Raw genomic sequence first — 13582 nt, 5'->3', positions numbered from 1 at the left:
AACCCAGGGCTACAGTGTAAGTACTCTTCCCACTGTACCACAGGGGCTAGAATTGTGTCTAGAGGTAGCTTTTTCCTCTGGAGGATCAGAAATAACTCACTTGAGTGCTATCACATTAGGATCCAGTACAATTGAATGAGCTTAGGCATGGGGGATATCAAAATTTAAAAAAAGAAGAAGAAAACAATCTCTGTGTATAAAGAGTTTCTGTTTTTCTTGGAAATTGGGGTCAGGCTTCAGTCTTCATGGTAGAGACTCATGGTGTCTTTGGCCCAGGAGAAGAAGGTTGGAGACCACTTCTAGAAGGGCTCAAGAAATCAAGGCACAGGATACAAAGGGCTAATGCTGAGAAGGGAAGATATTATTCTAGAGCTTTCATTGACCCTTATCTGCCTCTGTGTACCCATATGATGGTTAGGTACGCAAAGGCCCAGAACTTTGGGGAATGGTCACATTTAATCCTCTTAATCAAAGTCCTAAGATAATTTCTGGGATGGGTAAGGAGCACAGACAGAATTCTTTCTTTCCCAACCCTCCTACACACTTATGCTCAGGTCAAAAAGGCTGTTCTAGCAATAGTCCGAGCTTTTCCAGTTTCCACTGTAGCCCAGACCACACTAACCCAAACTCCGAGAGAGGCATCAATTCCCTTTGCCAATTTAGGGCACCCCAAGCAACTGTCAGCCTTGACTCTGTCTATATCACCATATCTGTCCAAGTGGACAAGACCGGGATTCCCATGGCCATTAGCAGGGGAGAGTTGGAGTAAGGAACCATGGTGGGGGCCTGGGAGTGGAAGACGCTCTGTCCCTCCCACTTGTAGGTTTGGGAAGAAACTATCCTTCAGCAAAGTCTTACATCTTCTGTAGACTCACAAAGGACTAAACCCAATCAATCTTTATTAAGTGCTTACTGGGTGCTGGGTTCTATTGTTGGGTACTAGGAATACAAAGCCAAAAAAGAAAGAAAGAAAGAAAAAATCCTCAAAGAACTCACACTCTATTACAGTAGAAAACATGTTCATATATTAACATAGAGAAGGGAGGTCTTGTGTTCAAATTTGACCTGAGGCACTTCCTAGCTAGATGACCGTGGGCAAATCTCTTAACCTTAGTACTTAGAATTGATTCCAAGATGGAAGGTAAGGATCTAAAAAATAAATGAAACATGTGTGTATGTGAATACATACTAAATAAGAACAAAATTAATTCAAGATAATTTGGAGAGTAACACTAGCAGCCAGTGGGGTGGGGGTAAATTAGAAAAGGCTTCATATAGAAGGTGGTATTGACCTGAGTTTAGTCAGAAAGACCCAAGTTCAAATCTGGCCTCAGATACCTACTATAAGTTCCTTATTTGCCTGTTTGTCTTGGTTTCCTCATTTGTAAAATGAGTTTTGAAATGAAAACTCCCAATGAGGTCACAGAGAGTGGGACATAACTGAAAACACTGAATAACAAGGGATTCTAAGAACTGGAGTTGAGGAGGGAACATATTCCAGGAATGAAGGACAGCCAGTGAAAAGTCAAAGGTTTAGAAGATTCAGTAGCATTTGTGAAGAATACTAAGAAGGCAAATCTAATTGTAATTGTAACTAGTGTAGACTCTATGAAGGAGAGTAATGTATATGTAACAAAATAAGTTGGGGCTGGTCTATGAAGAGTTTAGAGAAATTTAAATTTAGACATAAAAGGCAATAGGGAGCCACTGGAGTTTATTGAGTAAGGGAGTAACATGATTAAACCTATATTTTAGGGAAATTATTTTATTAGTTGGGTGAAGGATATCTTGGAGAGGTGAGAAACTTGAGTCATGGAGACAAGTCAGGAGGTTATTGTTATAGCCTAATTAAGAGGTGCTAAGGGCATGAAGTAGAGTTGTGGTTCTGTGGAGAGAAGGAAATGGATATAAAAGATGATATGGAGGTAGAAATGACAAGTCTTGGCAACTGTTACTGGTTATGTTAGATGAAGAAGATCAAAGAGTTAAGGATAAAGCTGAAGTTATAAATGTGGATAAATGGAAAGAAAATGGTGCTGTTGACTGAAATAGGAGAGTTTAGAAGAGGTGTAGATTTGGGAAAAAAGAATAAATTCTGTTTTGGACATGTGTTTGAGAATCCTATGAGACAGCCAGTCTGAAATGTCCAACTGGAACTCAGGAGAAAGACTGGGGCTGGATATATACATCTGGTCAACATCTGCAGAGATGATCATTGAAAATGTGGAAGATGATGAAATCGTCAGATGAATAGAAATAGAGAAAAGAAGAGCCTAGGGGTACACTCACAGAGGAAGTATGATATAGAGGGTGAGTCAGCAAAGAAGGCTGAAGAGGAGTCATTAGACAGGTGAGAGGAGGAAGAGGAAGGGAGAGAGGAGAGAGGGAGAGAGAGACAGATACAGAGAGATAGATGAAGACAGAGGAAGAGAGAGAGAGAGAGAGAGAGGAAGGAGAGAGAAAGGGAGAGAGGAGAGAGAAAGAAAGGAAGAGAAGAGAGAAAGAGGGACAGAGAGAGAGAGGGAAAGGAAGAGGGACAGAAGGAGGAAGAGGGGAAGAGAGAGAGGGAGAGAGAGGAGAAAGATAGAGAGGGAGAGAGAGAGAAGTAACATTATGAAAGATCTGAGAAAAAGGAGATTTTAGGAGCAGAGATAGTCAACAGTTTGAAATGTTGCAGAAGATGAGTCTTGAGAAAAGGCCACAGAGCAGAGCCAGAGAAGATGGGGTGAGGGGGTGGGCCAGGCCAAGTGGACCAGGCTAGGGCACCCAGCCGGCTTGTTTATCTTTGAGTTGTTGCTGCTGCAGAGTCCTGGCTAATGGGGTTTTACAGCCACTCAAGCTGCAACTGGCGAGGAATCAATCATTACCAGCACTTAGCAGTTGCATAGTTAACAGCCTGAACTGAAGCCAAACTGGTTGTTAACTGTGATAACAACTGATTTCAAGGGGTTATTGCTGGGTCCAATATGCTCAGCCCATTTATTTCTGGTGAACCAAGCAGGGAGCTGATGTTAACCCCAGGAAAGGGAGGAGGTGCTTAAGGCCCTGGCCAAAGGCCCCGGCCCTCTCTCTTCAGGTGCCAGAACATGGTTGCCCAGTGGCAGAGACTAAGCCATGAGAGGAAGGGGAATGCGCTGGGGCCTAGCAACCCATGGCAGGCTCAATCCTCCTGGTGATGAGGCATCAACTTCTCTTTCTACTCTTCCTCTTCCTTCAGGGGTATTTCCAGGGTTTCTACTTTGTTTGGCCCAACTGGGAAGAACCTGGTCCTTATAAGTGGGGCTTCCTCTCAATTCTATCTTTCTCTCAGTACCAAACATAATGCACTGTATAAAGTAGGTGCTTAATAAATGCTGAATGGATGCATGAATGAGCGGCTCCTCACTAGCCTCCTTTGAAACAGTGGGCTGCCTCCTGAGCGGAGCTACCATGATGGAGGAAATGGAGTTGTTGCACCTCACCGAAGAGGGAAGAAGACCTGATATGTAGGATGAAGAACGAGAAGAGGGCGGGCCAAGGGTGTTAACACCAGATTGGAGCTTCTATTGCCTACCCTCCAAGACCCCCTAGTTTCTAAGACAAGCCCAGAACTAGAGCCACCTGGAACCACACTTTCCAAGGGGGAGAAACTAGTGAGCTGCCTGTGGACAGAAATTGCAAGTCAGAGAAGAAAGGTCTGGGCTGGAGCTGAAGGGGAGTCCGGGGTGGGATGGGGGGTCCTGGGAACTGCTTCAGGAATGCCCATAAGCACCTGGCAAAAAGAGGCCTGGCCTGAAAGGAAGTTTTCCCCAATGGAGAGAATCCTTTCCAGGCTTTCTGTGGCCAGAGGGAGAAGGGGGTAAGCTGGCCTGGCCTGGTTATTCTCTTCTCCTTGGTGCTACCAAATGCCAAGCCATGGCAGGTGGGAGTTTCTGTGAAGGGTCCCCTTCCCCCAAGCATCAGGCTGAACCTGGGCCTTGTTTAGGAGCCCAGACTAGGCTGCCCTGGGGTTGGGTCTTCACACTCTTTGAGATCCTGGTTCCTGCAGCTAGTCATTCTCTAGGTACCAGGGACTGTCCAGCCCCAGGATCATGACCTAAGGAGCTCACATTCCTTTTCCCCTACAAGCTGTGGCCCCCACCTCAACCCCGCCCCCACCCTTAGGCCTCCCCCAGGAATTACTCTCTCCAACAGATGAATGTGGGTCATTATGGGCTGGGGGCTGGCCCAGTGGCTGGCGGCGGGCAGGGCAGATGAAAGCATTTCCTGGACTTTTCCTTCATTTACATGGCATCAGAAGCTGCTCAGAAGGTGTGACTTTTCCCACAGTGAGACCCCCAGCTCCATGCACAATAAAGCCAGGCTGCTCACCCAGAATTAATTAAAGGGGGAGGGGGAGAAGGAGGGAGAAGGGGAACAGCGGGGGAGGGGCTTAGGAATGGGATGGGGGGGTAAAGCTTAAAAGAAAGATGTTTAAACTATTTAGAGCCACCCCCCCCATCCTTCCCTACCCTCTATCCCAGAGAGCCTACTAGAGGAAATATCTGTGTCTATCTAGAGATAGCCCTGTATACAGAGAGGGATGGAATACAGCTAGATCATCTCCCCTACCCTAGCCCCCAGTCCTGCTCTTAAGACCCTTCTGCCTCCAAGGTTTCCAGTCCTTCTAGAAATTCTCTTGGCACTATGGAAGCAAAACTAGGGAGCTGGAGATGCCTGGCCAAGGTAGAAGGATGCCACAGAAGGGAGACCTAATTTGGAGAGGCCAGTGTCCAGGCTAAGGTCCTCCCCTATGATTGTTTTTTTAAGATGGACTGGGTAAACAGGGTATAGTGAATGTGGCCTCTGTATCCCAGGACCTTGGAGATAAAGCACTGGTCCAGATGGACAGACTGGCCAGGCCCCTCCTGCCCACCCCACCTCTATAGTGCTTGGACTATGGGAGACTATGGGAGAAATTGATGAATGCTGTGAGAGGAGCACTGCATTTGAAAGATGAAGTTGTGAATTCCAATCCCAGCTCTGCTATTTACTGTTTCATCTTGGGCAAGTCATTTCATTTCTTTAGGTCAGTCTCCTCATCCATAGAATGAAGGATTCTTCTGCTCTAAACCTTAGAATTTCATGATTCAACATGATGAGATAATGCCTTCATCATCCTCACCCTCATCCAGGCCTGGTGGTGCTGGCCTCCCCCCTTTCCTTGAACAGTCACCTCAGCTTCCCCCCTGCTCCCAGCTTGCTGATTCCATCTCCCAAAGTGGACACCTGGTCCATGTCTCAGCTGTCAACACCTGCAGTTACATAGTCCTATCTCTTAACATTCATCCTCTCTGAACCCCCACCCCCTAATCAGCTCCTCTATCTATCCTTTCATTTCCCATCCAGTTGGGAACTGGGAGATTGTCAGGCTCCCTACTTCTCTGCCCATCCCAAGGCAGGACACACTGGGATCATGCACTCAATGTAGACCTGTTGGGTGATTTGGGCCAGATCCTTGGGTCCCTGTGTCTAGGTTGATCCAGCCCAGTAGGGGTTAGAACAGAGAAAAGGCTAATAATCATTCGTGGCTTGGAGGTGGTATTTTGAGGTGTCTGTAATGAATAATTGTTAAGTGCTAGGAGATCTTTTTCTGAGAGCTGCCCGGAGCCCCTTAAAGTGCTTCCTCTGGTCACTGTCCTTTCCACTCTGGCTTAAAAAAAAAAGAAGGAAAAAAACCCCACTAAACAAAGCTGCACAGGGAGCTGGGGACCAGGAGCAGCAGAGGTTTGATAGCAGCTAGGAGTCATCCACAAGGCAATTTTCAGCTGGAAGGCTGGGCTCGATGCCTTTGAATTTTCATTTGCCATCTCTAGAGGCTTCTGGGAGAGGGTTGCTTCCTTTCCCTCAAAGAACAGGGTGCCTCATCACCCAACACAAACTTTTAATAGACATGTTAAATAAATATTTCAATCATTTAATATTAGCCGATACATGATTCCCCCACTTCCCAACAGACATCCAAACTACCAATTCAGGCTCCAGCTTCCTTCTCGACAGTGCTTCCTACTCCCGGGGAACTGGCTTCCAGACCGAGGTCTCGTAGGGCAGAACTGAGATCCAGGATGGGGGAGATAGAAGTAGGGGGTGGGGTAGGGGTAAGAGCCCCACTGGGACTACTAAAAGTCCTATACATTCTTCTCAAGGAGTCCTAGGAAGACACCCCCACCAACCACCACCACCACCACCACCACCACCACCACCACCACCACTACCACCACCACTAGCAGGTTTGGTCCCAGGGATGAGACCTTTGGTGAAAGTTAAGAAGACAACCACAGCCAAGTGGAATACAAAAATAAAGCCTCTTTTTTTTTTTTGGTTAAAAAACCCCCCCAACAGCAAACAATTATCCACTTCTAGAACCCAGGAACTCCCCTCCCCCCTCCCCATGTCGTTCCATTCTGTTTAGCTGCTTTGTTATCCTCTTAAGAGAAAAGTCTCTACTCAGAGTCCTGGGGAGGGGGCAGGGGCCCTATCGGGGCTCAGAAGCCCAAGTCCTTTGGCCTCGGAGGCTTCGAGTGAAGGGGGGATAATTGAGAAACTCGAATCGCAGGCTCTGCTCTGTGGTGTGGTGACCTTTGGGCAGCCGCTTCATGAAGTGGACCTCTCGTTGGTGTTGCCGGGTCTTGGAGCCCTTCCGGGGCCGCCCCTTGCGGGTGAAGGCCATGTACCAGCCTTCATACTTGGCGTTCTGAAGAGCCGTATAGTTGTTCTCCAGCACGATCTCGGTGAAGACACAGTCCTTACCTTTGCCGTTGCTCTGTGGGAATGGGAGAGACACCGTGGTAGGGGCGAAGCGCATCCGGCTCCCGGAGCCAGGGAGGGGGCTGGGGGAGTGCAGAAGGCAGAGGGCAGGCGGGCAGGACGAGCCAGCATGCCCCCTGGCAGATGGTGAGGTGGGCAGGAGCAGCAGCCCCGCCCCCCTACCCAGGCACTCACTCTCTAATCCTTCACAGCCCATAGCACACCCGGCAACTTCCTCCCCCCTGGGCGGCAGTGACACATGGCACGGCAGAGGGGGCTGTGCCCCCAGACAAGGCAGAGAGAGACGGACAGAGCCTGGGGGGCAGGACTGTCTCTAGCCACCCACCCCTCCTCACCCTCCCAAACTCCTGCCTGCTGTGCCTGTCCTCTCTGGCGAATGCCCAGGTCCCAGAATTCCCGGTGAGGGGGCTTCTCCACCTGTAGGGGCTGCTTGGGGATTCCCCCTCCCCCCTCCCTCCAGACAACGAGCCCTGTTCCACCGAAGGGGCGGGTGAATGGGGCGGCAAGGGCACCTGAGCAGAGGAGAAAACGGAGTGCTCCCAGAGATTCCTTGAGGACTCGTCCCCCACCAACCCCCAGCAAAAAGCACACCTACAGGGAAGCGGTGTTCCCTAGTGGGGCGGGGGTGGGGAAGCGCCTGGGAGCAAGACTTGGGCTGAGCCCCCAGCCCAGGAAGCGGTGGTGGCCCAAGGCATAGCCTAGTAGCCGTGACTAATGGGGGTATTTCAGAGCTCTGCAGAGGGGCTGGCTCCACAGAGCTGCTGAACATTGCAAATGCTTGTACCATGGAATTGGACATAATAGCAAAGCAATTTGGTGATTTGTTAAGAAGATATATGGAATTTGGCAGCCCCCCCCCCCACTAGACTTTCCTCCTTCCTCCTCCAGCTTCATTTTTTCCTTCCTTCACTCTGACTCCATAAACATGGGACTGACCCCAGAGGTGACAATCTCCTCACTCAGAAACGGGAGGTGGCAAGGATGTCTTTGGTCCAGAGAACAAAACGGACGGGTGTGGAAGGGGGCATCCCATTTAGACTAGGAGCCAGCTTTTCTAGTTTGCTAGTGTAGGACCTTACCTTGGCGATCAGCTTTCCCTTCTTGTTCATGCAGATGTACAGGCCTGTCTCAGCCCCTCTGACTCGGACTCGGCTTCCAAAGGTGTCGGTCTCCACTATGAGCTTGGCTGCCAGAGAGAAGAGTTTGGCCATCAGAGGAACCCTGGCAATTTTACCCTTCTTACCCATGGGCAGCTCCACTCTACCCTGTCCAAGGGCAATGCCCAAGCCCAGGGAGAACCAGAATACTGTTTGAAAAAAAAAATACATGAACCCTTGCCTTCCTGGATTCCAAACTAGAACAGCAGCCATGCCCCTCCTTTTGCCCTGTGAAGCTACACAAGCCTCAAGGCTGATGCTCAATACCCTCTGAAAATTCAGGTGCCATAAATGATTTTCTCTCAGTAAGCTTCCTTCCTGCATACCTTCCAGTCTTCCTGAATAGGGAACCCCAAATCTTAGGGAGAGACGTACTGGAGAAACAGTAAAAGATTGAGATTAGAGGCTGGAGGGTGGGGGAAAGAGTTGACATTGATGGTTGGGGTAGAGGGGAGGGAAGGCTGTGAAGAGGGAAGCTGATTAAAGAAAAAAAGAGGACAATAATGTCCTCTGCCTCCCAGCCTGAATCTTGCTAGAGATGAGACAGCTTTTAAAGATGTCCTTGGCTCTCTCTTCCAGCCTTTTCCTGATGCTCTGGGGGCTGATTTACAGCTAGGATGGGGGGGGGGGAGGTTGATTTACAGCTGCTTCACTGGCCTCCCGTCTGCCTTCTCTGCTTTTTATAAAGTACCTTCACTCTAAACACTGCTCACCTACAACCAGTCATCCCTCCTTCCTACTCCCTGATGAGAACCCCAGGGCTAGAACCCCATCAGGAATCCTACCAAGGTTCTGAAGGAATAGGAAAACAAGCAGTGGGAAGGAGGGAAAGAGGGAAGAGAAGGAGTGGGGAGTTACTGCCTTCTTCCTGTGAAAGAGCAAGTTTCTCCCTACTGTGGTTCAGCTCTTCAAGGGGTAACCTTGCAGAAGATCCTGGGACTTCCAGAACCAAAGGATCAGCTGGCCCCCTCTAGCCTCTTCCTGCATATGCCCTCACTAGCTCCCACTCCCAAACATTCTTAGGGAGCAGGCTCAGTGGAAGATGCTACTTGGCACCTTCTTCTGGAAAATCGACAGTGCATGACAAATGGTCTGATCAGAGAACTAAGGGAGAAAATAGACTGGATGAGAGTAGAGAATGAAGCTAGTCCCAAAGCTAGGAGGCTCACTCTCCTTTATGGCACTGGTCAACCAGGGTATACAGTAGCAGCGGGATTTTGTAATTGTGCTTTTAGAAAGCTGAGCATTTTCAAACCTATTCTTTTCTCTAAGTGACAGATTTATCCCAGGAAAATGATGTCTCCTACATGAGCTTTGAACCAGTCAGCTATGTAGAGGAAGAAAAAAATGCAGCGAGACATACTGGATCCCCAAACTAGCCTGAGAAGAGGAGAAAGTATTCAGGAAACATTCAAAAAGGCAAAAGTCAGGAGGGTTTTAATCGCTCTGCCAGACGAGGGCTCTCTCCAGAGATTCCCGGAGAACAATCTCGAGCCTTTTTTTTTTTTTACATTTACAGACTTGCAACTACTTTACACTTTACATCTGAAAAACGGCTTGTCCTTTTTCTGTTTTCTATCAGTCCTCATTTTTCTTCTTCGCCCTTAAAATGCTCTACCTTTTTATTACATTTTAATAGTCTTCCCCTCTCCTCTCCTGTCAGTTTAACTTGGTCATTATTTAAGTTTTTAAGTCATAATAATAGCTCTCTGAAACAATGCCCCCCCCCACTGGCTCGCTGGCCCAAAGAGCCCCCCTTTTTCCCCTCTCAGTACATTGATGAAGACTCTCAAATGCCCCCCCCCCAAGGCAGGCATACTGAATGTTTTAGAAATCAATCAGCCCCAGTCCCTGGCTTGGCCAGTAGCCACTCTCCTCCAGGTCGCCCACCTCTCTCTCGGAGAAGGAGCCTCCTTTGCCAGTTCCTCCCTCAAAGGCCCAATGTGGCCCTTTTGACCAAGTGATTCTGTAATTGACACTTATGATCAAAGTATTTAAACTTTCACACTTCTCAGGATGCTCCCACCCCCCTCCCCCAACCAAAGGGTTCTCTTCCTTCCCACCCTTACTCTGAAGAGAGCCCAGGGCCATTTCTTGTGGGTTCTGTCTAATGTATCCACTTTCAAGAGTTTCCCTTATTGTGGAGTTCTCTCCATCCCCTGCCTGCCTGTCTGTCTGAGATGCTTGAGAAACTCCATTTTCAAGCTGTACTGGAGGTATGGGGGAGGATGGAAATTCATTTATACTTAGGAAAAGAGGATACCTTATAATCTTGGGCTCACCTTGCTCCTCAGTGTCTCGTGGCCCCTGAGAAGCCTCCTGTCCTGGGAAGCCTCTATGTTCCAAGGATGACCTCCATCCCCACCACAACTCATTTCCCCACTCTCTCCTTAATCCTTGACGGTGGCTGCCCCAGGTATATAGCTCATCAACCTACGATGCCCACCCCATGAAGGCCACCTAGTAGTCCCCGCACCCGGATAGAGACGATGGGTGTTCTAGGTGACTCCTTTTCCTCCGGGGTGCATCCTGCTATCTGTGCCTGTCAATAGTACCTGTCAGTTTCTGTGCCCACAGCCCACCTCACACACCCAGCAAGCAGTAGGTGGTCTCTGGCCCAGCCTTACCATAGGGGTCGCCATCCTCTGCCATTGCATTGATTCGTTTGTTGGCCAGGACTTGCACGTGCTTCCCGCTGGTGCGGCTGTATAGCTGGTAGGTCCGAATGAGGCGCCGGCTGAGCTGATCCGTCACCAGGCTCTGCTCCCTCACATGCTGTGTAAAATTAGGTGGGGACTGAACAGTTACCTTTAGGAAATTGAAAAATACACAACACACCATTATAATGCTACTCCTCCCAAGGGTCTGAGTGACCCTCTCCACCCTGGGCCTGAGAAACTACCCCCGAGCGGTGGGGCACCACTGATGCCCAGGGCTGGGTTTTTGGTTTCTCTCTACAAACACATGGTTTCATCACCAGCCGTCCCTCAGTCCTAGCCCACCCATAATCTAGCTAGCTTGTTGGGACATCCTACTTCCACTAAATGTCTCACCCTCTGCCTTCTGGAAGGGTCTCTCTTTGGGATTGTTCTATACCTTAGCCTAATCCTAAGGTATAGCAAGGAAACTTCAGAACAGGACCAGCCAGCTGCAACTCTATTCTGGACCCATTCATTGTGCTGTGTGCTGAGCTGTTCCCAGTAAAGATGTGGGGAGCACAGAGGAGCTTGAAAGACAAGGGCGAAGGGCATGGAGAAGGCACCCACACCCTCGGTCTCCATCTGCTCCCCTCTGGTCCTCTTAGTAGGAGGTGGCAAGGCCCCAGACCTGAGATTGCTCAGCCCTCAGGCCTCTCCCCTTCCCTTTTAGAACAGCCAGTCTTTTAAAGGTGGACCTCACCCAATGACATTTATAAAGATGTATTTGGAACAAATGTTGAGGAGAGAGGGCTTAGCCTGCCTGCCCTGGTTCTGCTTCAGGCTAAGAAACAACTAAGAGGAAAAAAGACCTGAGGTTTGGGGGGAGAGCAGTAGTGGTGTGGGGGTCCCATTCCATATCCAAGTATTTTCTTCTCTTGATGACATAATCTTTATCTGTCCTGTCTCTCACATCACCCTAGCCCCAGATACTTCCCCTATTTTGTGGGAATGCTCCCCTCTTTATGTCCCAGAGGTTGGCAGAGCAAGTTGGGGGGGAGCCTAGCCAGGTGAAGTGAAAGGGGTCTTTGAGAAATTCGGGGAGAAGTCCCACCCACTGTGAGGATGGCTACTCTCTTTTGCCAAGTGTCTGAACTGCAATTTCTTTCCTCCCCAGACTCTCTCTTCTCTTTTTCTTCTGGCATTCTTTGTTTCTTTACTGCTCTGGGGAGTTTGGCTTGGGGGCCGCCAGAGGAGCTGCCCAGCACCCCTCTCTATCTGTCCCAGGAGCCAGAAGTTTGCTGCTCCCACCACCTGTTAAGATGAAAGGGGGCAGCTCCCAGTTTCCTAGACCTGTTCCTGCCCTTATAGTGTATGTGCGTGCTTCAGGGCATCTGAAAATGGCAACATCTGGGGCTTTACTATCTGCCTTGGTCTTTTTTCTTTCCTCCCCGGAATGCCTCCGTCGTTACCTTCCACAGATGACATCTGCCCCATGCTCACTGTTCTCCTTTCTGTACTGCCTTTGCAACCACCTGGCTAGCCTCCTGTCCTGGCCCCTCTCTGGCCATCCCTGGGGAATTGGAAAGAGCACTGGACTGGGAGGCAAGGGAGCTGGTTTCTACTTCTAGCTTAGTCTTTAACGAACGTGTATGATCTCGGAAAGTTTTTCTTCCTAAGCCTTAGTTTCTCCATCCATGAAATGAGAGGATCAGAATAGAGGCTCTCTAGGGTCCCCATTAGCTGGGACGCGGATCGTACGGACCCCGAGGTTGGGGTGGGGAGGGCATTGCCATTTCTAAACTAACTGTGTCCACCCCTCCCGGCTCAGCATCCTGTCCCACCTCAGTCAGTACCTCCTCTCCCACTCGGGCTGAGCCCGTGCGCTCGCTGCTTGACCTTTTCCAACTGGCTCCATCTGATTATTTTCCCATCAAGTATTCCCCGCTCAGCGCTGCCGGTTGCTTGCCCTGCCTTCCCGGAGCTGGTGCAGTCTCCAGCCCGCTGCAGTCCCTAGTCCAGTCTCCCAGGCTCTCCCCTACCCCCGCCCAGCCCCACGCGCGCAAAGCCGACAGACGGCCAAGGGCTCCTTACCTGAGCTTGGAGGCAGAGGACCAACAAGTGCAACAGCCTGGAGGAGACAAAAGCGGGAGGAAGGGGAGAGGGAGGGGTGTGAGCAGAGGCTGCGGCAGCCCGGGGAAGGAAAGAGGGAAGTGATTTGGCTTTCCGGGGGCGAGTGGGCGGGCGGGCGTTCGGGCGCAGGGGACTGGTGGAAGTGAGCGGCAGCGGCTGCGGCGGTGGCGGCGGCTTTACTTACAAACAGCTCAGCACCGAGCGGGGGCTGCCCATGACGCGCAGGGTCGGGAGCATGAAGACGGCAGAGGGGCCGGGCCGGGCCGGGCCCGCAAAGTCCTAGATGCTCAGAGACCCAGTCTCCTGGGATGGAACTGCGGCGGCGTCGGGGGCGCGGGAGCGGGAGCGGGGCGGGCTGCCCTAAAGGAGCCCGAGAGGGCCAGCGGCGCGTCCGGGACGGACAGACCAGCTGGGAGAGGAGGACAGGACAGTGGAGGACAGGGCAGACAGAGGAGAAGGGGAAAGAGGAGAAGTGGAGGTCGAGGAGAGGCAGCCAGGGAGAAGAGGCAACAGCTCAGAGTGGCTCGAGGGTCGGACGCAGCGTGGCGCGGCTCTGCTCGGCTCTGCTTGACTCGGCTCGGCGAGGTGCCCCCGCCAGGTCCCGCTGCGATGCGTGGAGCGGGTGGCAGGAGGCTGCACAGGCTCCTCAGCCAGAGGAGAAGCCGGGGCGGGGGGTGGGGGGGTGGGGACGGGGGTAGGTGGGGAGGGGAGGGAAGGAGGGAAAGACTGGGGGAGGGGAAAGGGGAGGGGGGCCCCCGCAGGCTCTCGCACCCGCCAAGAGGGGAGAGCGCACAGCGCACAGCGGTCGGAACCCGCAGCCAGGGCTGGGAACGGGGCTGGTGAGGAGCCCCTGGTGGGGGTGGGGGGGGA

At 51.0% G+C, this 13582-nt stretch overlaps 1 protein-coding gene and 1 long non-coding RNA gene across 5 annotated transcripts; one reads left to right on the top strand and one right to left on the bottom strand.

The window, feature by feature from the left end:
* Nucleotides 1–5914: 5914 nt before the first annotated feature.
* Nucleotides 5915–13373, bottom strand: FGF8 (fibroblast growth factor 8). Of its 2 annotated transcripts, none has more exons than XM_007479132.3 (5): nucleotides 12897–13373; nucleotides 12674–12710; nucleotides 10571–10751; nucleotides 7866–7972; nucleotides 5915–6781 (listed from the first exon to the last, which is right to left on the bottom strand). In XM_007479132.3, exons 1-5 carry the CDS (start codon nucleotides 12947–12949, stop codon nucleotides 6494–6496), a joined length of 666 nt encoding a protein of 221 aa, XP_007479194.1. In that variant the 5' UTR covers nucleotides 12950–13373; the 3' UTR covers nucleotides 5915–6493. The 2 variants fall into 2 exon arrangements, with proteins under 2 accessions (XP_007479194.1, XP_001369715.2); XM_001369678.4 differs by having other exon boundaries at nucleotides 10571–10718.
* LOC103101130 (uncharacterized) lies at nucleotides 6610–9586 on the top strand. 3 transcript variants are annotated; one of them, XR_460423.3, is made up of 3 exons: nucleotides 6610–6749; nucleotides 7900–8225; nucleotides 9222–9586. It is a non-coding gene; the product is annotated as an uncharacterized LOC103101130 (long non-coding RNA). The 3 variants fall into 3 exon arrangements; XR_460424.3 differs by having other exon boundaries at nucleotides 9216–9586; XR_001626834.2 differs by having other exon boundaries at nucleotides 7900–8248; nucleotides 9216–9586.
* Nucleotides 13374–13582: the final 209 nt, after the last annotated feature.

This window comes from Monodelphis domestica, chromosome 1 (assembly GCF_027887165.1).
Source record: "Monodelphis domestica isolate mMonDom1 chromosome 1, mMonDom1.pri, whole genome shotgun sequence".
Lineage (NCBI taxonomy): Eukaryota > Metazoa > Chordata > Mammalia > Didelphimorphia > Didelphidae > Monodelphis > Monodelphis domestica.
The sequence above is the reverse complement of the archived record's forward strand: the minus strand, read 5'-3'. Positions and strand labels throughout refer to the sequence as shown.